Source organism: Dicentrarchus labrax, unplaced genomic scaffold, assembly GCF_905237075.1.
Source record: "Dicentrarchus labrax unplaced genomic scaffold, dlabrax2021, whole genome shotgun sequence".
In the NCBI taxonomy this organism is placed as follows: domain Eukaryota; kingdom Metazoa; phylum Chordata; class Actinopteri; family Moronidae; genus Dicentrarchus; species Dicentrarchus labrax.
The window spans coordinates 16,161,816-16,185,943 of record NW_026136724.1 but is presented as its reverse complement, the minus strand read 5'-3'; the positions used below and the strand labels follow the sequence as shown (position 1 = coordinate 16,185,943).

Genomic DNA, 24,128 nt, shown 5'->3' with positions numbered 1-24,128 from the left:
TTGTATTCATTCATACACCATCTGCGAATTTAGCTAAGCCGAATTAAATACAAACATATTCTAATTATGGAAGGCACTTGTGGATAAAGAGCAAATACAGTTATTGATATGCTAAATCTTCCACCATTTAAGTGATTATAATTACTGGAGTGATTGTTATTGTTATTTAGTTTGAATATTTTACACTCTGATTTATGTAAAATTTGTAAAAACAAAAAGAAAATAAACAAGTCAACACATGATGATTATGTTTATCTGATGATGAATAACATTATTGTGATTGCTGATGGCAGTAAATACATTGTATCTGCACAAAAAAACAAAAGAAAGCTCTTATAAACTCATGTTTAATCCCAAACTATCCAAAGATGACACAAATATCAGGCTAAACTTATGGAGAAATTGTTTCTTGGAGGGTTTTTTTAACAACATTATAGTTTATATTCCAAAACTGACAACAAATTACTCATGATGGGGTTTAAATTATGATTTTCTTTGATTACATATTTGACTTTTCAAGCAAAAATGATGTAAAATGTCAATAAATGAATAAGAGTATAGTAGTTTTAAACATTGCTGGAAACATTTGTGATAATGCACAAAAATATATAACATAGGTCAAAGTCTTTATAGACATTTTCATGCAGAAATGTTACATTTTATAGCTTAAAAGATTGATGTTACTGCTAGAAACAACAAATATGATCCTTACCTGTGTGTGTGTGTGTGTGACTGCTTTACCATTACCAGATATTATATAGCGTTATTGCCGCTCTCTGTAAGGGGAGGAAAAGAGAGAGAGAAACCATCAGTATGTAGAGGAGATACAATAACTTTAACCAGCAGGTGGCAGTGTTACATAAAACATCTCCTCCTCTCAGAGAACTACAGCTGCGTGACTTTAAACAGCCCTCTGATGTTTTTAACTTAGACAGGTGTCACTATCCATCCTCCTGAGTGACACGATAAGAAAACATCCCATTTAAACTTCATCTGCTGTTTGATGAATCCCCCACTTTTCACTCTCCATCTCATATTTCATGTACATCTGCCTCGCTCTCATCCTCCTCCTCCTCCTCACCTCATTATCCCCCTCTCTCTCTCTCTCTCTCTCTCTCTCTCTCTCTCTCTCTCTCTCTCTCTCTCTCTCTCTCTCTCCCCCCTCTGTCTTGTCCTTCCTCTCCGGTCTCTTGCTTGATAATGGCTCCTTCCTCCCAGTCTTTTTTGCTTATAAGAGCTAACATGCGACTGTGTCCCGGCTGATAGGGTGGCTGTGATTCATTTAGACAGGCTGGCAGCAAGCTGTGTAAACAGACATTAGTAATTCATGACTCTGTCCAGCATCCCCAGGCTTCAATTAACCCTTCCTATTGGTGCATTCTTCCTCTCAGTCACCCATCTTTCTCTCTCTGTGCCCCTCTTCTCTCATTGCTTTTCATCTCCTGTGCTCCTTCATCTGTATTCTCCTCTTCTTCCTGCCTCCTCACTGTTTTTAAATCATTCTCTTTGGGTCCGAGTGCAGTTGTCATTTCGCCCCAATCAAGGAAGAAAAGAAAAAAAACCTCACTGGTAATAGAAGCAGGTGGCGTACAACATCCTTCTAATGTATGCAAATGAATGACTTGGGCATGGGGAATTATGCAAGGAAAATCTTGGAGGAAATAAGGTATGTTTTTAATTTCAAGCTGCCGGTGGGATGAGCGGAATCATCTTTGACGTGTACTGTCTCATTATTGTATTGAGCTTTAATGGAAAGGCCAATTAAGCACAAAAACTTAGCAAATGTGTGGATACGAGTCACAAATTGAATGTCTTCACACACACACACACACACACACACACACACACACACACACACACACACACACACACACACACACACACACACACACACACAAAGCTTGTAGCCACTTTGACTTTACTTGGACTTGAGCTTTATGACTTATAAGACTTATTATAATGCACTCCTGAAGCCAAAAGTGGAATAAAATCTTGGCCAGACTGGCTGCTTTTTCAGACACTCAGGCCAGTATCAAATTGATTTTTTAATAAGTTTAGTGACACTTGCTTTGTTTTATTTTGAAAACAGCCTGGATCTCATTTCAGGTGTAATTGTTTTTTTTTTTTTTTACAATAGTGTCTCTGTTAAAGTGCTCTATGATTCACCATGAAATGGGTTTTAAAAAGTAAAAAAAAAGAAAAAAGGACCATTACTTTTTTTGGTGTTTCCATTTTCAAATGAATTGAAAATGTGTTAGGGCTTGTGTAGTATATGCCCATCTTTACTTGGGACTTGAGTGTTAAGACTACGGCTGATTAATTTATGCATCCAGTGGTTCCCAACCTTTATTGCTTATTACCGTTTAAGCAAAAGCAAACATTGCTCTGCCTTAAACTCGTGACCTCTAGCCACAGATTGCGAAGTGGCGAGCAGCTAAACCGAATGTTTTCCTCTCAGATTGATTCATTTAGACAATTTCTAGAAGCCTGAAGTGGTAAAACTGTCCATTATTTCACAATAAAAAGCAAAGATTAGAGGAAAGCCAGCAGAAGCACATATAATGTGTGTAATTTTGTCGGGTTAATAAAGTCATTTGGAGATTCAAGCCTCACTATTATTGCAGCTTTTCTTTTCCTCTCTGAAACTTTGGGTTTTTCTAAATGTTCCTCAGACAAAAAAATGATTTGCAAGATGGCTTTTGGGAGCTTGCAAAGACATTTTTGTTCTTTTTCTGACATGTGAAAACAATTATTGGGTTAAAATAAGAGTTAACAGAGTTATTGATTGTGAAAATAGCCCATGTAAAGACTAAAGAAGAATGGACTAAAGTATGTGGACACTTGGATATTAGACCCATGTGTGATTCATTCTAAAATAGAAAAGATTTTGGTGTCAGAGCATTAGTGAGGTTCACCCAGCAACAGCTTAAGGAAGTAAGTTAATACGACCTAATCCTCCAAACAATGTGGAGTCACTCAATCCCATTAATTAAACCCAGCTCACCCAGTTTTTTCCATTAACTTATTTTCGTAACAGTAACGTAATAATTTAGTGTAACTTAAGGTATGAAGTAAATTAAACTGAAGTGGTAACATTTGTATAAAGAGGATGTCTTACTTTAGTCAGATACATTTTTATTATTCACAATATGACTGTGATATACTATTTATTAATTGTTTAAGTTCAATTAACTGAATTAAATTGGTATAATTGGTCTTTACTATTGAGATTGCCCTTAATTTGAACTAAGACCAAGACCTAAATACACAATGTATGTATGTGGACCAACTGCATTCCCCGCCTGCGTCCACCCACGATGAGCCATGAAGGTATTATGCTCTTACTGTCTCCAAGCAGCTCCTCAGACATCAGACTGTCCTGGCGGTTGCCCAGGACGAAGGCCAGGAAGGAGAGGATGAGAGCGTCCATGATGCCCATGATGGCGAGGATGTAGGCCCAGCGCACTGAGCAGGCCCCCAGCGTGTACTTGTCCGTCTGCTCGCCGCACATCCGCTTCACCTCGTCGCTGTCCCAGCCGTCTGGATAGATCATGCAGCCCAGAATCAGACATGTACCTGGGTCAGGAGGGGAGAAAGATGGGTTAGTTATTAAGGGCTTAATTGGCTACCAAGGGAGGACTTTATGTTGGATTCGGGACACTCTGTAAACCTCAACCTATAAAAGATGTACAAGGTATTAAGTGTACAGTACTTGGTGTAACAACGGGGCGCCCAGGGGAGGTTTTATAGGGTTTTTATTTACACTTTAAGCTTAAAGTATAGTTAATGAAATGCAAATTCATAGTCGACATATTAGCTTAGGATATAAATCTTGAGATAAGCAGATGAACTGTAAGGAGGAGGCTAAAATATACTTTATTTATGATGATTTGGGTTATGGTTTACCCAAATCAATGAGTGCAAATGGTGCAGATACACATGAAAGAACAGGTGCTGACTCAGTGTGCATCATTAATTCAACCCAAACTCAACTATTGATTGAGAAACTTTTGGAGAACTTATCCAATATTTGTGTTAAGTTGAAAAGTAAATGCAGGTGAAATATGTCTATAAACATTTGAAATTAACCTAAAGTAATGGATAAACTGTTTAAATGGTTAGCGAATAAACGATTGAAACAGCTAAAAGTAATTAAACACCTATAAAAGGTAAGGATAAACTGTTAAAGTAGTTGGATTGGATTAACCATTGAAATAGTTAGTTAAGCTTTATTGAATCAGAAAATTGAGATCAAGATCTCTTTTGCGAAAGAACAAATTACTACAAGATCACAAAAGTAAAGTTCATTCACTCGAAACAATCACACACGCCCACACTAATTAAAATATGACATAATAGCGTACAACATGATATTTGGAACATGATAGCGGGAGATAAAGGGGTATTTGAGTTAATCTGACACGGCTGTGGGAGTGCGTTAGACAGAAAAGGTCGTAAGCCGCTGCTCTATGAGAGCAGAAAGAAAAGAAAGTTTTGTCTTATGAATAAAATGGTAAACTATCTCTCTTCTACTCTCTCTTGTTTTCTCCTCTTCTTCATCCCAGTTTCACTCTAGGCTCTCCTAACGTTTAAACCAGGATGCTGCACCGTCTCTTCTGTGGCTGCGTGGTCTGTCCTCGCCCAGGTCTCCATGGCTGAGAGGAGGTTGTGTGGCACCTGACATTGCTCAACATCCTCCTAGATCCTCCTCTTCACTTATGTTTTACAATCTATGTGTATTTTTTTACCATCAAAATCTGTTTATAGTGAGATTTTTTAGCTGATCCATTCTGTGGCCTGTCCTCTTCCTGATCTTACACGATCGAGAGGAGGTCGTATATCTTACTCGGCGACACCTGAAGGTGTTCAACGTCCTCCTGGATCCACATTCTTCAAATAAAATCTTCACGTATCAGAAATTCTGTCATCAATATTTTGTAAATAATCTGAATTTGTTGCGTCATTCTGTACATGCGTCCATTGCAGGCCTGTTCGTCCTGGGAGAGGGATCCCTCCTGGCTCTACCTGAGGTTTCTTGCATTGTTCCCCCCTCCCCCAGAATGTAAAGCACCCCTCAGGCAAATTATTGATTTGTGATTTTGGGCTCTATAAATAAAATCTGACACCTGACATGTCTGGAAATTAGAGATTGCAGAGGAAAAAGAAAGAGAAGGCGAAACAAGGGCGGTGACAGCGGTGCCGAATGGGACGGAGAGGTGAGGAAGGAGGCAGAAAGAGAATATGTTACCACATGTCACGGCACCATGTGGCGAGTTGGGCTGACTTCATTAGCAGTCTGCTGCATGGCTGACAATGACAGAGTGAGCTGTTAGAGAGCAGAGTCATCTAACAACACTTGTGCTGGCAGTAGGGAGCTGTTTTCACATACACACACACACACACACACACACACACACACACACACACACACACACACAGTCGGTCGAGGCAATCAAATGATTTACAGGTCTGAGAGGTCTGTATTTATTTGTTGACAATGCTGCCAAAAGCCAGTCTGAATGTCAGAGGTTTTTATGTGTGCGTGTGTTTAATTTCTGTCTTTGTGAGGGCCAATTTGAGTTTTAGATAATGAGAGGAGGGTTTTTTAGAAAGGCAGAATGCAATTGGATGTTTAGTTAAAGACTTATGGGTCCATCTTGCAGAGATTTCTTTGCTATGCTGTTTCTTCTGAGGTAGCGATCTATTGGACTGACCTCAGCGGGCCAAGTTATTAGAAATTCATGCTGTGCAGCCACGAAACCTACAGAAATTCATAGAACTGTATTTTTAAATTCTAATGGAGATCCAAAAACGTTTCCAAAGATACCAGATATGTGAAACTGAGGTTTTTTGGGGAAAAGTGTATAAAATGATACCCAAGATATCTAAAACAGGGGGTTTCTAAGCTGCTTCATGTCAAGGACCCTCACAATGGATGCACATTAGACCACAGACCTTCAGTCTGAGAGGATTTTGTCTTAAGAAGTCACCTTTTTTTAAAAGTCTAAAGAAACTGGGATCACTCTAAATTACAATCAATAAAAAAGTCCATTCATATGTCTTAATATGCTGTTCCAACTTCCAAAAAAAGTTAAAATATTCCTCCTCCTTTTGCTGTGGACCCCCTACAGCGCACTCAAGGACCCCCGATGGTCCCCGGACCCCAGTTTGAAAATGAATGATCTTGAATATTTCCTAGAATATTTGTGATGGAGTGGCGCAGCGATATAAAAGCGAAGTCTCTGCCATAAATATTTCAGCTTTATAAAGCTTCAAACGAAGAATTGGAACAAGCCGATACAGAAGATAAATGATACAGCAAGCAATGAGATAATGTTTTTAAACCTTAAGGCTGCGAATTAAGTTTGATTGAAGTTTTTTTTTTTTTTTTTGCACCAATGTGATGAAAGTGTCTTAATTTAATTCAGACATGAACATGACAAAAACAAACATGAACGCCTGGTTACTGATTACTGAACAGTCAAAAACCTCAAAATTAAAATAATTAAAAGCAGCAAATCCTCACATCTGAGAAGCTGGAACCATGAAATGACAATTATCAAAATATGTCATGCCAGTTAATTTCCTGCTTGAATTTATTAATTATTTCAGTTCTGTTGGGTAATTCAGAAACAAAACACACTATTTTTTAAGCTATTCGTGTGTTTTGTGTGTACAAAATCTTGATTTATAAAGTAACAAAAGCTGTCAGATAATTGAAAAAGTTTTTCTGATACCGGAAATTTGTGTATCAGCCGATACTGATGGTACGTGCGATTAGGACGGGTCATGGGTCCTCCTGGGGTGACAAAAAAGCAGAATATGGTCCTGCTTTGGAGCTAATAAATTACATTACCCATTGACAGCATATATAAGGTGGTACCTGATACATGGTACCACATTTTAGGCAGTATTAAAGGAACTTGGCATGAAAACTACTTCAAATCTGTACTTAAATACGGAGTAAATGTACCTAATGTAAATTCCAGGGTCCTCACAAGTATAGAAACACAGTGGTTAGCACACTAACGTGAGCAGCCAGCAGATTAAGCAAACATATAATCTCCAGAAATGTCAGAGACTCGTGTCCCTCCCCCGCTCCCCTTTCTTATCTCACCCCCTTCCCTCTCCCTGTTGCTCTCTTTGTGGCCAGCTTAATGACAAAAGAGAGAGAGAGAGAGAGAGAGAGAGAGAGAGAGAGAGCGGCGGTACAGTAGCGAGATAGTGACCTTTATATACAGCCTATGATAGAGACGGAGGGTGAGCATACTACACGGGTGAGTCAGGGCTCCCCGCTGTGCCCTCTCCGCCCCTTCTCATGTCTGTTTTTCTGTTAGTCACGTCTCAAATACAACCAGTCATCCCTCTCACAGTTGCACTGAAAACAGAAGCAACAAGCTACTGTAATAATAAGTATTGATGTAAAAGCACTCTAATCCATATCCTACGCCTACATTTCCCAGGAGGCACTGAGTGTATTGACTTTCCTGCAGCCTTCCTGAATTTGGAGATCAATTTTCTCAGGGCAAAGGGGAAAAAAACAAAGTTTAAAGCAGTAGTGGATTGTTGTAAATACATTTCTTTATATTATTTTTTATTAGATACAACATATTCTCTGTTGACTTGGACTTCTGCCAATGTAAACTTAGATATATATTTAGACTGTTTTTCTGCTATCGATCTTCATCAGTTAACTTCAATCATTTCTTCATCGAAAGTAGTCGCCAAAGAGTTGTGTGACTTTCTACATAACAATAGTTTATTTGAGGATTTTCAATCAGGATTTAGAGTTCATCACAGCACAGAGACAGCTCTGGTTAAAGTTAATAATGACCTTCTGATTGCTTCTGACAATGGACTTGTCTCTGTACTTGTATTATTAGATCTTAGTGCTGCATTTGACACCAATGACCATAATATTCTTTTACAGAGACTTAAGCATCAAATTGGCATTAAATGAACCACACTAAGCTGGTTTAAGTCATATTTATCAGATCGCTCGCAGTTTGTACATGTTAACGATGAATCTTCAGTAAATACTACAGTTAGTCATGGAGTTCCACAAGGTTCTGTACTTGGACCAATACTATTTACTTTATATATGCTCCCTTTAGTCAACATTATTAGGAATCACTCCATTAACTTTCACTGTTATGCAGATGATACGCAGTTATATCTATCAATCAAGCCCGATGAAATTAATCAATTATCTAAATTACAAACATGTCTTAAGGACATAAAATCCTGGATGACCTGCAATTTTCTGATGTTAAACTCAGAAAAAAACGAAATTCTTGTTCTTGGCCCCAAAAACCTTAGAGACTCACTGTCTAAAGATATAGTTACTCTAGATGGCATAAACTTGGCCTCTAGCACCACTGTCAGGAATCTTGGAGTTATCTTTGATCAGGATTTATCATTTAACTCCCACATAAAGCAGACCTCTAGGACTGCCTTCTTTCATTTACGTAATATTAGAAAAATTAGACACATACTATCACAGACAGATGCAGAAAAACTAATCCATGCATTTGTTACTTCAAGGCTGGATTACTGCAACTCTTTATTATCAGGTTGCCCCAATAAGTCCATTAAAACGCTCCAATTAATTCAGAACGCTGCAGCACGAGTACTGACAGGAACTAGAAAAAGAGATCACATCTCTCCTGTACTAGCTTCTCTGCATTGGCTCCCTGTAAAATGTAGAATAGAATTTAAAATCCTCCTCCTCACCTATAAAGCTCTTCATGGTCAGGCCCCTTCGTATCTTAAAGAGCTCATAGTACCCTATTACCCCACTAGAACACTACGTTCTCTGAATGCTGGGCTACTTGTGGTTCCTATAGTCTCTAAAAGTAGAACAGGAGCCAGAGCCTTCAGTTACCAAGCTCCTCTCCTGTGGAACCAGCTTCCAGTTGTGGTTCGGGAGGCAGACACACTCACCACATTCAAGAGTAGGCTTCAGACATTCCTCTTTGATAAAGCTTATAGTTAGGGCTGGATCAGGTGAGTCCTGAACCATCCCTTAGTTATGCTGCTATAGGCCTAGACTATCGGGGGATTTCCCATGGTGCACTGAGCTCCTCCCTTCCTCTCTCTCTCTGCACTCATTCATGTCCCTTTAATGCATGTTACTAACTTCACTTCTTCCCCGGAGTTCTTGTGCTTTCTCGTCTCGCAGGTTCTTGTCGATCCTGGTGGAGCCTCCTGCCATGGTCCTGCTAGATTGCCATTGCCAGTACTGTTGTTGCTGTGCACCTGTCTGTCTGTCTGTCTCTCGCTCTCTCTCTCTCTCTCTCTCTCTCTCTCTCTCTCACCCCAACTGGTCGAGACAGACGACCACCCACCTAGAGCCGGAGGATCTGTCCTAGGTATCTGCCTTTTAACAGGCAGTTTTTCCTTGCCCTTGTCGCCAAGTGCTTGCTCATGGTAGTACTGTTGGGTCTCTGTAAATAATGTTTTAAAGAGTTCGGTCTAGACCTGCTCTATTTGAAAAGAGTCCTGAGATAACTTCTGTTATGAATTGGCGCTATACAAATAAAATTGAATTGAATTGAATTGTTGCTGATGTATTTTTTGACTCTGTGCTGCCTCTTGTGTGATTATTTTCCCTTTTTAAATCACTGTATTAACCACTTTTCATCTGTTTTTTAACACAACCTGTATGTTTTCTGAATCAGATCCCAGTAACTAATTTATAATATTTTCTAATTCCACTTCGACTCAGCCTGTGATCGTGACAGCCAAAATTTGCACACCGTGCCAAACCCCACGCCGTCAAAACAAAGCTTGAACGAAAGGAAACCAAGGATGTAATCCGTGAAATTCAGAAGAAAACATTTGCTGTTTCTCTATTGACAGTGAAAAACTGATTGTTGGCAAGGCTGGGGACTATTTGTGTGCATCCACAGCACTGCTTCGTACTACCACAATCATATTTACACATGCCTTTTAAAGTATACATGAGGTTACTTAATGTCTTAATTTTATTTCTGACTCTTGTGATGTTTGGGAAATAGTTTCTCACAAAACACTTTTACAATGTCATCCACGTTATATATTAGTGTTGATTTCCTTTTATGCATTTTAAAGGATTTGGTACAGTGCACAGTTCTCTCTCTCTCTCATGTGTAAACAACCTGCTCCTGCAGCCTTTTCAGCTGTAATATTAATAGAATGAGTCGAACTGCACGCTGTCTCAACGTCAAATCTAAAATCTCCCACCAAGCTCGAGTCGAAGAGAAACACAGGAGATCAAAGAGACACCCGGGTTTGTCTTTCTGACTCTCATCTGAATGCCTCAAGATGTCCATTTCTGTGCTGTGGTTGGTTCAGGCGTCGGTTTCCAGTAGCTGCAAGGTTTTGATGCCACAAAAGCCCAAGTGTATGTCTACCCAAAGCCAAATATGCACTCCACTCTCTTTGCATAAAAGTACAAAAGAAATGAAATGTAAATCCCACCTCTTCTCACTGGCTGATCTCATCATCATCGTTTTAGCTGCTATCTGCAATACATAAATGATTCCTGTAAAAACACTTTTTTTCCCCCACCCTGTTTTCAAAAATGTACTGAGTTTAATCTTTTAGCTTCAGCAGACATATAATTTCTTTTTCCTGTTGTTATCAGCAAAGCTGTAAAAGCTCGAGCGGAAATCGTTTCTATCCCCAAAACTGCATCCAAATGTCTCCAAAGTAGGTTGAGGGGAAATCTTTTATCTTTAGCAAAATTGTTTTGTTTTTTTTAGACTTTGCACAGAAATGTCTTGTAGCTACAAACAATCCTACAAATGGCACGCAGCTACAGTGTAATGTGCAGCAACAAAAGTGGTAAGCCAACGGGGTCAGCCTCTTAATTCCCTGATAAATAAATTCTCCTCATCTCAGCATCCTTGCAGCCGTACTCGCCACAGAGGGAAAGCAGCAGCCTTACACACACAATCCCTGCCCCATAAATAATGAAAGATATAATGAAAACCCTCAGACGAGGAGTCATGTCATCTCATTTTTCGAGACTTCAAATGAGTGATGCTTTCAAATCGCGCAGCCTAAAAGCTCAGGGTAACATTTGGACTCAGGGGCAGAGAACAGACGAGTGATCCGGGTTTGCAGCGTTCAACGCTTCAAGTGATTTAGGTCGACTGAAAGATCGAGCTCACGGACTCTTCAGAAATGTTCTTTCTGACTTAAAGGCTTCTTTTTTTGCATTGGTAGTACTCAAACACTGCAGGAGGTAGGTAGTAATGAGCTAAAAGTCACACTGGACTCCTGAGAACTCTCCACCACAGAGGGAAGAGGAGGTCAATTACTCAGCAACGCTACATCTCACTCTCTCATCTCTGGTTACTACAGAGGCTTCTCTGTCTGACATATTTTTCTGTTTGGTCAAGTCAAGTACGGAAGAGATTAAATGATCTGGATTCTTTGACAATAACGAATTGGTTTGGGTTTTTTTTTCTTACTGAAATCAACCGAAGTAAAGTTGAATAAGAAAAGAAGTGGTCATAAAAAGTTTATTGTTTTTATTCCTTCAAATGCAACTAAAATAGAAACAGTTCTAATTTAAAGTATTTTAGTTTGCCGCAAAATAATAGCAAAGGTCAAAGGTGCCGGTAAATACGTGCAGCAGGTTTTGGGGATTGATTTGGAATATGATATAAAAAGATATAAACATGTATAGAAATTGCTGTTTGCATTTTTTGTCAAGTATAACGTTAGTAATGGAAATATTTTTAGAATATTTAGCTTTTTCATAGTACTTTGTGTACTTTTACTACTTTGACGCGCCCCTCCTCATGAGATGACAATGCCCGCAGTGGCCAAATTGAGTTTGAGACCCCTGATTTAAAGAGTAACTTAAAAGGCAGGAAAGCAGCGTTCAACAGCCATCTGTGGTTTAAAATCTACCCTGTGGCAGCTGTAACCACACCCAACAGTGAGTACACTTCTGCATCACTGGAGGTCAGCAAAGAAAGCTTTTAAGGGGTCTTAAGTGGCTCTTTAAGTCATTTATCAGGTTAAAAAAACCACCAAACTCCAGCTTCTCAAATTATTGCTGCCTTTCTCCGTTTTACATCTTTATAAATTAAATATCTTTAGTTTTTGGAGGACATCACCTTGGAATGGGAAAATTGTGATGAACATTTGTTGTATTTTGTGATATTTTATACACTAAACAACTAATAACTGACAGTTTCAGCCGTGACGACTGAACTGTTATTGAACAATCAAATTATTTATTGATACTCTAATGGAAATAAGCTTTCCACCTGGAGGTCAGATTAAAGTTTTCTGTTAAAAAAGTTTCTCTCTCTTTCTTAATGATAATGAATGTCCTTGATTTCCCTCACTTAAACACGACACATGCTAAAACACACTCTTCCTCTCTCCTTGAAGGCTTCCCAGCTGACAGCTGTTTTGGCAGCAACACCGAGGACAATCAGAGGAGGAGGTGTCATAATCTAGACCTCTGTGTCCAATCGCCACATGCTATTATACAAACACACACACACACACACACACACACACAGAGAGAGAGAGAGAGAGAGAGAGAGAGAGAGAGAGAGACACACACATCAAGCCACTCATTATGGTGCATTTCACAAGCCCAGCTGTAGCTGTCTACTTGCAATTCATGTTCCTTTAAACATCACGGCTATTGAGCGAGTGTGAGTGCTTGTGCAGGTGTGTGAGTGTGTTTTGTGCGTATCTGTGGTGGTGTGTTGGAGAGACGGAGAGCGAGGCAGAGAAGGCTCATACTGTATGCACTGCGTGTCAGCGTCAAGGTGGACCATGGCAAATGATATTAATGGGAGTTAATTGGGGCAGAAACTGGCAGATGCAAGAAGGTGTGAGGACAAAATACCGTCCTCACTGTCTCCACCCCCACTGCCCTGATCCCTTCTGCTCCACAGAGGGCTGAGTGAGCGTGTGTTTGTGTGTGTGTGTGTGTGTGTGTGTGTGTGTGTGTGTGTGTGTGTTGAGAGATAAGGCAGAGGAAAGGGAGCATGATTTGCAACATGAATCCTGCCGCATACCCCCCTTCCTCATTAACACCTCTTGTATTAGCTCCACTGATTCACAGGGTTTGTCTGCGCTATCGACCACTGCCACAGCAGATTAATGGGCTGCTCTGAAGTCGCTGCACTCCCAGGTTTTATGTTTCACATGTTGCATTACACTCAACATTTGAACAAATGGGGAAATAATTGAGTAAATAAAGATCAGTTTCTCCTAATTTATATATATATATTTATTTATTTAGATGAATAAAATATGTCTTTCTTCTCTTTCTACAGCTCACAACCTAGCAGATAACAGCCTATAAATGTGAACAGGATCATCGAATTATTCCTGAACGTAACTTAAATATATGAAACAGTAAAAGGAGCTTAAAGTTGTTCCTGACTGAGCACTCAGCCTTCAACAATTTATATGATCAGGGTGCTTTTAATGAACATTGGCATGAGCAACATGCTTTGTTCAGCACTTCATCAGGCTCATGAAAAGATACAACGAGCCAGCAGCTATAAGAAAGTAAAACAGTTCATACATTAATTCATAATGGTACCCGTGAGTGTTCATAAAAAAATTCGTAGATAATAATTACAGTGAGCAAACATTATGAAAAGCACTTGGGAGCAAAATATATGAAGAAAAAAATTAAAATTTATTAAAATGAATGTTTTAATAGTTTTAGTAGCACTTTATTTTACAGACCCAACAGTTTCCAAATATTTTTTTAGAAAATAAATATCATTTTTCTTTTTTTTAATAGTTTTTTAATTTATTGTGTTTAATTTACCCCAAAATGTATGTCCAAATGCTGTTTTTAAACCTTCTTTACACTGGCAGGAATAAAATTCTACTAAGGAAATTATTCATTTATAGGCCTAAAAGTAGTAGAATATATAGAAATACTATAATAAGTCTATAAAAAATGTTTCTTAAACACCCAATTTCACAGGAAACATACAGAGGATATGACCTCAGTGTCTTCAGTAGTAGCTATGGCTTGTGTTCCCACATTGCATATACACATAGGGATCATGCTAGCAACATTTCATAAATACATAGCCCAATATTAAAACAACACTGTCAATCTAAGATACAAAACACAGAAAATAATAAACATAATACGCTGCTATGGCAACCAAATACAACCAAAATGTAATGCTAAACGTCCCTGCTACCACTGTAACCCTCACGGAGAGCTGTCCGGGCACTGTGGTGCTGAAATCTCAACCAGGAGACATGGTGGCAGATGTTTTCAACTGTTCTCAGCTGCTCTATTCTGAACTACACAGGCTTATCAACTCCCTGAGATTCATACGTTAAACTGGGGTCACTCTGGGCCGATCTGTATGCATGCCAGCACGCACCATTTGCATGCCCCCCTTTCTTTCCCTTTTCCACCTACAACAGTAACCCACACCATGTTTCTGTTGTCACTGTGGATGATAAGGAGGAAGGGGGAGGAGAGGGGAGCGATAAAGAAAAGACTGAAGATGGAGAGACAAGAGGGAAGGAAGAAAGAATAAAGACAATGGGACAGGAAATTATGATAGCAGAGGAGAGAGGTGCTTCATCTGTGCAGCTCAGGCTTTAAATAACATTAGAGGCTGCGGGATCAGGGGGTGTAACATGACAGGAAAACAGGATGAGATCATTAGAATCATTAGGTATCGGGACCAAATCTGAACGCCGGGCATTAATATTGTAAGATACCTGTGTCATTTTCAGGTGTGGATTGAGACGACAAGGCGGAGCGGGGAGGGGGGAAGGGAGTGAAGACTGGAGGGATACGGCAGGAACAAGGGTTACAAGATTGGAATCCCAATGCACCTCATTTGAGACATGAAGGGAATGAAAGTGGCTGTTTAAAAATTCAGCGCCAGACAGACCATGCTCCTCCATCAGAGAATACACACACACACACACACACACACACACACACACACACACACACACACCAGAGAGAGAGAAAGAAACCTCACTTCAAAGACATAAAGCAGACAGATTTCCGTCAAGTCAGGGCAAAAGTAAAAACAACTGGTGAATCCACTCTTTATTTTACTCGCTAGTATGACCTCGGCCATTAGTCCGTCCTCATTTCGTTTAGCGAAAAAAAGCAAAATAAAATTTAACTCTGTGTCAAAGGCAAGCTAGTTTGGGGAGGTCCCTCGGGGGAGAGAGAGAGAGAGCGCCATAAAATTGATTGAGGCTCAAATTTACAATCTAATCATCTCTGAGCGGAGAGAGGCGCAAGCAGCAGCTCTGTACTGAGCCAAACAGAAAGTCTGAGAGTTATTATATTATTAGTGCTTTATGATTTATCAAAGGAAAAACAGCTGACCTTGGCTCAAGGTTACACACACCTTTATTTAGACCTAATGTGATAAGGGGAAACTCAGCAGAGGCTAATTGACCCCCTTTGTTACTGTTGCTACGCCTGTCAAGCTGATTGATCTGAAATCCAAAAACCCAATCACATTCTTGGATTCATTTTTGTAATCGGGGAGGAAACTAGTTTGGGAGCTGGAAACCAGCTGGAAATATTCAAAGCTGGATTTTAATCATCGTAAATTTGGGGAGAAAGGGACACAATTACCAATTCTGTGTTCTGAGTAGCAGAAATGTAATATAACTGGTAGTGTAATTAGTGTTTACAGGGGGTAATAAGTAAAGTAATAATGTTACTTTTGAAAAGAAACTAGTCCAATACTGTTCATGAGTGGTTTTGTTTTGAAGGAGGAAGTACAAACATATGTTACTTGCTTGAATGTTTCAGAGACCAATGCAAGACAACAGAAAAACAATGTCTTATGTCCAAGACCAGGACTGCAGCACGGCTCCAAACCTCGCACACCGCCTCGAGATGTGTGGAAACCCAAATATTGACAGGCCTACTTTAGGGGGAGGGAGAGCGGTACTACTCCTTCAAAGAAAATAATGTTGAGTTAATGTAACGGAAATAGCTCAAAGCCTCTTACGGTGATGGTGTGAGAACAAACTCTGCACAAATTTGATGCTCACAAGTGTGTTAGCAAATTAGGATTATTTTAAGAAAACCTCCTGTGGCCCCTTTTTAAAAAGCCCTCGGCACTGCAGAAACAAAAGCCTTCTTCTTTTAGTAATAATCTGCATAAAAGTTATTATGATAACCCTCCTGGGCGGAGGTATTGTTTTCCTCCTTCAGATGCTTCCTCTAAAGCCCCCCTGCTGCCTTACAGAACACAGGAGACGACTTCAGAAGTTGCATCCAAACACTGACGTTGCCTTAGTTTTTGTTGCCCGTGTTTGAAGTCAGTCCTACTTGGAACAGTCTTCTTCTGACTTTTTCCAAACGAGCTTTTAATCAAAGCTTCCTCTGATTTCTTCTGAGCACAAAACATGTTCGGGAGTGGGAGGTCGCTCCTTACGCCGACGATCCAATCAAGTTGGATGAGGGAGATGCTGCATCGTCATGGAGACGGGCTGCCTGCTGTCCTCCCGGCTACTAACTGATATTTGTACGGATGTGTGTCAGGACTGCAACGACACCTCAGCGCTTGTGGTGTCGACTGTGACACAAACAAAAAGCCTCTCTTGTTTCCTCCCACCACCTCTTCTGATGAGTAAAACCTCCCCATATGTCCCAGCGAGCAACATATCCTCACACATGACCATAATCCGGAGCAGCTTTTGTTTTCTGGAAGAGGATCCTATTTGTTTGTGTGTGTTTTTTTTCCCACAACAAACCTATCAGGAGGTGAATCATTGAAGGTGATTTAGAACAGGTGTCCCCCATTAATCAACAGCTCCCACTGGTGAACCTGAGGAGTTAATCTGCCAAACGGGAATACATGCTGCATCCCCGACTGAAGAAGAAACACGTGTTAAAAGCTTTGTATACTCGCTGTCAGTAAAGCTAAAATCCCCCTGCAGCGATAATGTTTGTGAAGCTCAATATTGGCTCAGCGGGCTTGCGAGGTGACAGGCGAGGAATAAAAACAACAGTGAGACGTTTTATTTTGTCAGTCGGAGGGCGAGGAAAAAGCCCAGATGGTCAGATTTTATTTACAACAGTTACTCCGATTGGGATGTTTTATTCCTAATAAACCCAGGTATGTTACATGTTTGATCAATCACTTCATTTAAGTGCACCCTCTCTTCTCTTCGCCTCCCTCTGATGTGGTGAAGGCGTTCTTGAAGTGGCAGACAACTTTGGCAGTTCTGAATCTTTAACGGCTGTCCTTATTTTCTCTCCAAAACCGTCTGCCTTTGAAGTCGGGCTGAGGGGATTGCTTCACTCCGTTTCAGTAACTTCTAATGTGTCTCTGATCTGTGGTGATGGCAGAGAGTACATGTTCTCTTCTTTTTTTTTCTGTCTTTCAAGCCTCCCCCCCACTTTTCTCCCTCTTTCTCTCTCTCTCTCTCTCTCTCTCTCTCTCTCTCTCTCTCTCTCTCTCTCTCTTTCTCTTTCTCTTTCTGCACTACTGAGCACTGATGACTGATGATGTGAGGGGAGGAGGGGAGAAAAAAAAAATACAGAGCACTGTCTTACTGTGGAAAAGCCACCTGGCATGAACAGAGAAATGCAAGCTGGTGAGAATGGAGACCTCTTAAACAACACTGTCACACTGAAGGGACAGTGAAAGCTTGTGATGACCCAACAAGGTTAATTTAGGAGCTGCAGCAGGTGTCGAGACATCATGGAAGTTTAGATGAGACTGAAAATGCATTACTGACCTTGGAAAACAAAAGCAAACTCACCACAAGTGCAGTTTAGTAGCAGTTCACGATTGTGTTCATTGGCTTAGATCCTAAAGTTTCCAAAGATACCAAACACGTAACGAGTAATGTGTGTTAAACGCTGCACAACACATCTTTAATATTTATTTTTCGCCATCACAATTGGTTGTTTTTTTCACTGCTGTTTTCAAGGTCAAGAATTAACTCTCAAGCTTAACTTTTATGTCCATACACTGTATGAGAAAGTGTGTAAGTAGTGCTTCCATGGCAACTGAGCAAACAGCACAATCTGCTACTGTGGGCTGTGTAATATGGTCGAATAAAAAAAAGAGATTCTTTGTCAAATATCACAGTGTAAACATCGCAGAGACTCAGTAAAAAGTTGGAATAAGCTGATACAGAACATATTTGATACTGTGAGTGTGGAATAAGTAGCTTTGAGATTTTTCCAACCTGCAATGACTTGTTTTTTAGACCGGAAACAAGTTATGAACACAACATTGACGGGTCATCACCTTTTTAGTTTATGTGGTGAGTTTGTCAGCAAAGCAGTTAATGCTTATATTCATTAGCATCAGTCCAATATTCTCTGGAACAACAATGAGCTGAAAATACTAAAAAAAAAAAACTCTCCGTATAGAGCAGAGAGGAACTGCAGAGTTGGTGATGATTCTCTGAGGGTTCATCATTATGAGCCTTTTTGCACATTTCTGTACAGCTCTTTACTCATTTATTTAAGTACCTGGCCATTTTGTACATATTCTCTCACACTCTTTATATTTGTATATAGTGGCTCCTTTTTATTGTCTCTATTTTTTAAATCTTTTTAAAAATATTTTTCTACTCTTGATTGTGATTATTATGCACCAACGCTAATTCCTCGTAGGTGAAAACTTACTAAACCTGATTCTTTCATGTTACATTGATCCATTTGCCATGGATAATCGCAGTTTCAAAGTTACTTAAAACTGCAACAAGGAACTTTCATTTTCTGTTGATGTTGTTGACTGATGGTCTCGTGTGCGTATGTAGGTCATATAGAGGCTCCAGTATTATATTTAGACTGTTCCATAAAAACTCCTTGTAGTACGTTTACGGAGACATAAACAGGGGTAAAGGGTTGTTAAGCTGCTTGAGTTGTTGCCACCCTTGCACTGACGTAACAAGAAAAACCCTCATCCAGCCACTTATAATGCAGCTGTGATGCTTCACCGCTCCAGGGAAGCTCTCCCGACCCACAGTAGTGACCTAAAGCAAGCGGTTATCTTTAGGGAGCCCCCTTGCCCCCCAAATTGGCTCGAATCTTCACTCGAATCTGTTCAGGTTGCCATGGAGACACCCTGAACCGCACTGGGGTGCATCAGCTCCCAACTCCCCTCCTTCCGCAGCTCCTGAAAGGACCCCGCTGATCCCGAGCAGCTCACCTTGGCGATCTCTCGGAGAGGAGAGCGTGAGTGATAGGATGCTGCCAGCAGCAGCAGGAGCAGCAGGAGCAGCAGCTTCACGGAGAGCCGTTTCCATGGCAACCGGCAAGCTCGGAGGGAGGAAGAGCATTAATGGGTGGCTGAGGTGGCTGCGAACATCACCGAAACAACACACGTCCCCTCTAACTCCGCACACAAACACACACACACTCAGAGTCCGTGTTCTGTGATCCGTGACCTTCGGAAAAAAAAAAAAAAACTGTGGCTGTAAACAAACTGCAGACCAGAAGCAACGCACGCACGCACGCACGCACGCACGCACACACGCACACACACCTGAGAAAACACTTCATTCACAGACCTAAGAGAGCTTCCTCTGAGTACAGCGAGGACTATTGTTCCTCTGCTGTTTCCCCCCCCCCCAAGTGTAATCATAAGTAAGTCCACTGGGATGCAAACACTCCCATAGCTCACACTTCTTAACTCCCTCTGCTAAGTTTATCAAATAACAACCCTCGCTGTGCCGCTACAGGAGCTCTGGAGCCTGTTTGATGTCCTCTCAGTCTCAAACCTCATTTGTATTCTACTAATACGCCCAGTTTTCACTAAGCTTTCTTTGATTCAATCCCCCCACCAACATGTTTTCCAATGTTAACATTGTTAGTCATTTTTTCCACACAGCATGGCGCACCTCCTCATTTGCAGCTCAATACCACTATTATAATCATCGATGGATGATCAGTGTAATTAGACGTCCACCTCGGAGGGGGGAAACCAGCGGGAGCAGATACCTTCGCAAACTGATTCATGAATGGATTTCAGTGCCATTCGAGGGGCAATCTTAACATGTAAACGTCAGTAAAACCATCAGGTAGACATTTATGACCCAATAACAGCTGTCATGTTTCCCTTCAGTCAACCCTGACGCAGCCACAGACGTGCAGGAGCGTAATATATTCCGGATGTCATCTGTATGATTGCTAAAAGGCTGCACTCATCAAACAGCTCCTTCGTCCAATATGATGGTATTGATTAATGAGAGGATGGGATGGTGGAAATGAAATGTCCCGCTGAGAAAGCTATTTGTGGGGAAGTACATCTAATGGATCCCAGTTTTATTGTGGGGCTCTTTGGGGAGGAAATGTGTTTGCACTTTAGGCCTGCAGAGATGACCAGAACAAGGGATTTGTGGGCCGTAAATTGGATATTCAGGAGATGGAGAAAGCACAGAGAGAATATAGCATAAAGAGATCGAAATGCTGGGCTGAATAAACAGTTGAAGAAGTTTGCTGAATCCATGTAAAGTGCAAAGTTTCATCCATCAGCTCTACTGGAAAGTTTAAGTGTTGGTGAGATTGTGTCATATCCAAAACAGGTTGATGGTGTTTTTGAAGCATATATTGTTTCTGAGTGGTACACTGCTGCCAAACCTCTTCTCATAGTCAGGAACTGTCTTTAGTGTTGACTAACTACAGACTTCAATGTTCATTTATAAAATCAGCACTCACTGAAGACTTTTTCAAGAGAGAGTCATTTCATGGGTGTATACGTGTATTTATATATGTATATTAGTAACTGTATATATTGTTTTATTAATGATAAATACATTTCCTTGATTCCTTGAATAATAGTATTGACTGACCACTGACTGGTGAAGTGAATAAGGCTGGCCCCGTGTGGTCCGATCCAACAGACGAGCTACTGTTAATGCTGTGTCAGAACACACAGTGCATCACAGTTTGTTGTTTATGGGGGTGCGTGTACTGTATGTATGTTTCATTTTCTCTTCTGACTGTAATAGCTTTTCGATCACTTATTATTTTTATTTAATGTAATTCTGTTTATAAAAAAGTATTCTCATTAATTTAATTATTAAGAATTTCCCCTTGGGATTATTAAAGTGTATATTCTTCTTTTTCTTATCTTGCCTTGAGTTTGTCAGCAGAAGTCTTCCTAAAAGCTTTTGTTTACTTTAAATTCATGTATTTAAGAGTATATGTGTGTAAAAGTGTGTTTGTGTATATGTAAATACATTTCTTTACATATAGCGTTTATATATTATATATTTTTTAATATGAAAACAACAAAAAATAAAGAAATAAACCAGAAAAATAACCATGAAATGCCCCATTCATGTGACACCCAGCAGCAACATATGTCAGTAAACAGCTGACATAAGCTGCTGGGGGGTTGAAAGAGTGACGGTGGCTGTTTTAGTGCATATTTCCACAGTGTAAGAATTGACATTTGACAGTAAAACAGGAGTGATAAGCTGTTTATAATTCACACATTACATCAGCGTATCATAACACCGGCATCTGTCAGTGAGACTCAGCATATGCCAGTGAGAAGTGGAATATGACATGAGTGACATATTAAAAACCACATATAGAGACATACCACTCAGAGCTGACATATCACTCTCAATATCACTCTAATATCTGCTCAAATGGGAAAGTAGCTACTTTAAAAGTTATGTCTACCTGGTGTCATCAGAAAAGAGAGTTTATAGCTGTTTTTTTTCAGACTTTAAAATTGGACTGTGTGCTGCAACCTTCACTGAAGTGTCTTTTCTATAAATCAGTGAGCATCTGAGCATCATTCACCCTCAAACAATGACAGCCAGGTGTCATAACAGGCCTCTCAGACAGATCTGATATATGATGAAGACCTGAGTCTGTGCGTCAGTCTCCTCGACACCAGCGGGCGCCAGCATCACTCATTAGCTCAAACACTCACACGTTGAAATGAACATCACTCAAGCGCTCGTGCACGGACACACGCGGGCTTATCCGAGGCGCGTAGTTTTCAAATGGGTCACCGTGTCCTTGTCCTGCTGCCTAACTCAGGAGGAGGAGAATAAATCAACCGGCTGTCTTCTCCATCCCGGCCCAGTGATCAAGAAGATAAACCCCCGATGGGAAATCTATAAAGCCTGGCCCCTCCTTTGGGGACACATGTGAAAAGCTAGCAGCAGAGGGAGAGACGTATTGACATCGCACTGTAGAGGACACAACGACAGCTACAAAGTCTAATGGATCAAACAAAAGCTTGAAGATGGCTCCAATGTCAAGTGTGGAGAATCTTTTACCCTTAGTTGTTTTGTTGCCCTTCTTGCTCATTTAATAATACAACACATAAAAGCCGAAGAACGCTCACTTCTTCAGTGTAATAACTGGTATATGTTTTTTGTTAAACCTTTCTCCTTGGAGGGCCTAAATTGACTTTACTAAACTTTAATGGTGGGTCACGGGCCAGAGGTTTCTTGTATTATAGTATATAAGATCCCAAATTCCCCTAATTAAGTGACTTCCTGTGCAATGTGTCAGATTATGAACAGCAATTATATTATATTATTTCATTAATTTAATTAGTTTTTCCACTATAAACTTTAGGCAAACCTTATGCCAGGCTGACTTTGGTGGCTGGCAGTCATTCTTAGGTTTAATATTTACATATTTGTTTCCATCTTGTGGTGAAATAAATCCCCGCCATATTTCAGCCAACTTCCTCCCTGGTCAGCACTGCATGTGTAGTAATTAGGAACGCAACGATATATGTCAGCCGAACATCGGTATCAGCCCATATTCGTCTGATTGACTGACATATGACTGATATCATTGGCCAATGTTTATCTGTTGTGTCACGTCTATTTTGCACTGTTGTGCTGGTTATTACCAAGTTCGATGTTGCAGAAATAATCTGCTCCGTTTTCCAGCACACAAATACAAATGTGCTCAACGGAGCAGCGAGCGTCTGTGTCTGCGTCTCATAGCTCAGACGATAAAAGAAGTAGACTGAGCTGCAACAAGGGCAAAAATGCTTATTTTTTGTAGATTTATTTGTTTCCCTGGTGAATAAATAACAACAACTAAAATATCGGCCAAATTGTTATTTTAATCACGCATCGGCCCAGAATTTCCCAATCTGTGCCAGTAAACATTGTAAACCATTGCCAAAAAACAAAACAAAACAACAAACAAACAACATTTTATATGGTCCAACGCAGGGCCAGATGTCATGGGCCATATGAGGCTACTAGATCTGGACCATAATTCATTGCTGTATTTGGGCCAAATGTATGGGCCCGACCAATTTTGCTACGTGGGACTTCTTCACAGCCCTTCATTCAAACAGTTTACAAACTTTTTCAGCGGATAATCTGTTTTCAGATGGTGACAGACTAAAAGCTTCCATCTTGGAAATATGAAAAATGCATCTCAGCTTTCAAACTGTTTGCAAAGTGTTTCTCCTGCCAACACGGAAATAGCCGAGACCAGCCCACAGACATGCTGGTGAATTAAAATGCAGTCAACAAAAGTCTGAATAATTTGAAAGGAATACATATTTAAGGAGTGTACTCACGCATAGCCATCTCTAGTTTGATGGATTTAACTGGATTACTTTATGGGTTTTTAAAGTGACAACAGTCAAATCAGCTGTTCACAAATAAGCCTTTTTAAAGCCGTTAAATAACATCTTTGCTTGCTCACAGTTTCTGTCAAATTGAGAGCACTAGCGAGTAAGGCATTGCTGAAGTTTCAAGCTTCTCAGTTTAACTTTAAAGAAGTCGCCATCCAGAGCCGGTAGAGGTGTCTGGAAACGACATAAATACCAGGTGTGCCAACTGAGAGATCATTTCATAATCAGCCACTTCCGTTTCACATAACGGGCTAACTCATAGTGATGAACTCATGATGAAGAACACCTGACACCTGACCCGGCTCCACAGAGCACTGTGGTGTCTCATTATTTTGTTGGGGTTTTTTTTACAACCCACAACTTCTCTAATCAGTGTCTGTTTTCTGCCTGCTCTCATAAAGCCACTGTATGCCACCTGCACAGCACCAAACAACACACAGACAAAGTTAGTAACTACCTTGTGAAGAAAATTGAGCATTTTGCCGCTAAAGAACCAGGTATTTCTCTTAGAAAGCGATGGAGACAACAACTTTATAATATGTTGATGCTGTG

At 40.3% G+C, this 24,128-nt stretch overlaps 1 protein-coding gene across 2 annotated transcripts in view; it reads right to left on the bottom strand.

Annotated features, from left to right (window-relative positions):
- lhfpl3 (LHFPL tetraspan subfamily member 3) overlaps window positions 1–24,128 on the bottom strand; it is a 44,711-nt gene that overhangs the window by 2,293 nt on the left and 18,290 nt on the right. The window contains exons 2-3 of one of the 2 annotated variants that reach the window (XM_051392280.1): window positions 3,346–3,576; window positions 718–776 (exon numbers count right to left, since the gene is read on the bottom strand). In XM_051392280.1, the coding sequence (XP_051248240.1) occupies window positions 754–776; window positions 3,346–3,576 (254 nt within the window). In that variant the 3' untranslated portion in view covers window positions 718–753. Of the gene's footprint in view, window positions 1–712; window positions 777–3,345; window positions 3,577–24,128 lie in introns of both variants that reach the window. The other variant, XM_051392279.1, reaches the window with a different exon arrangement.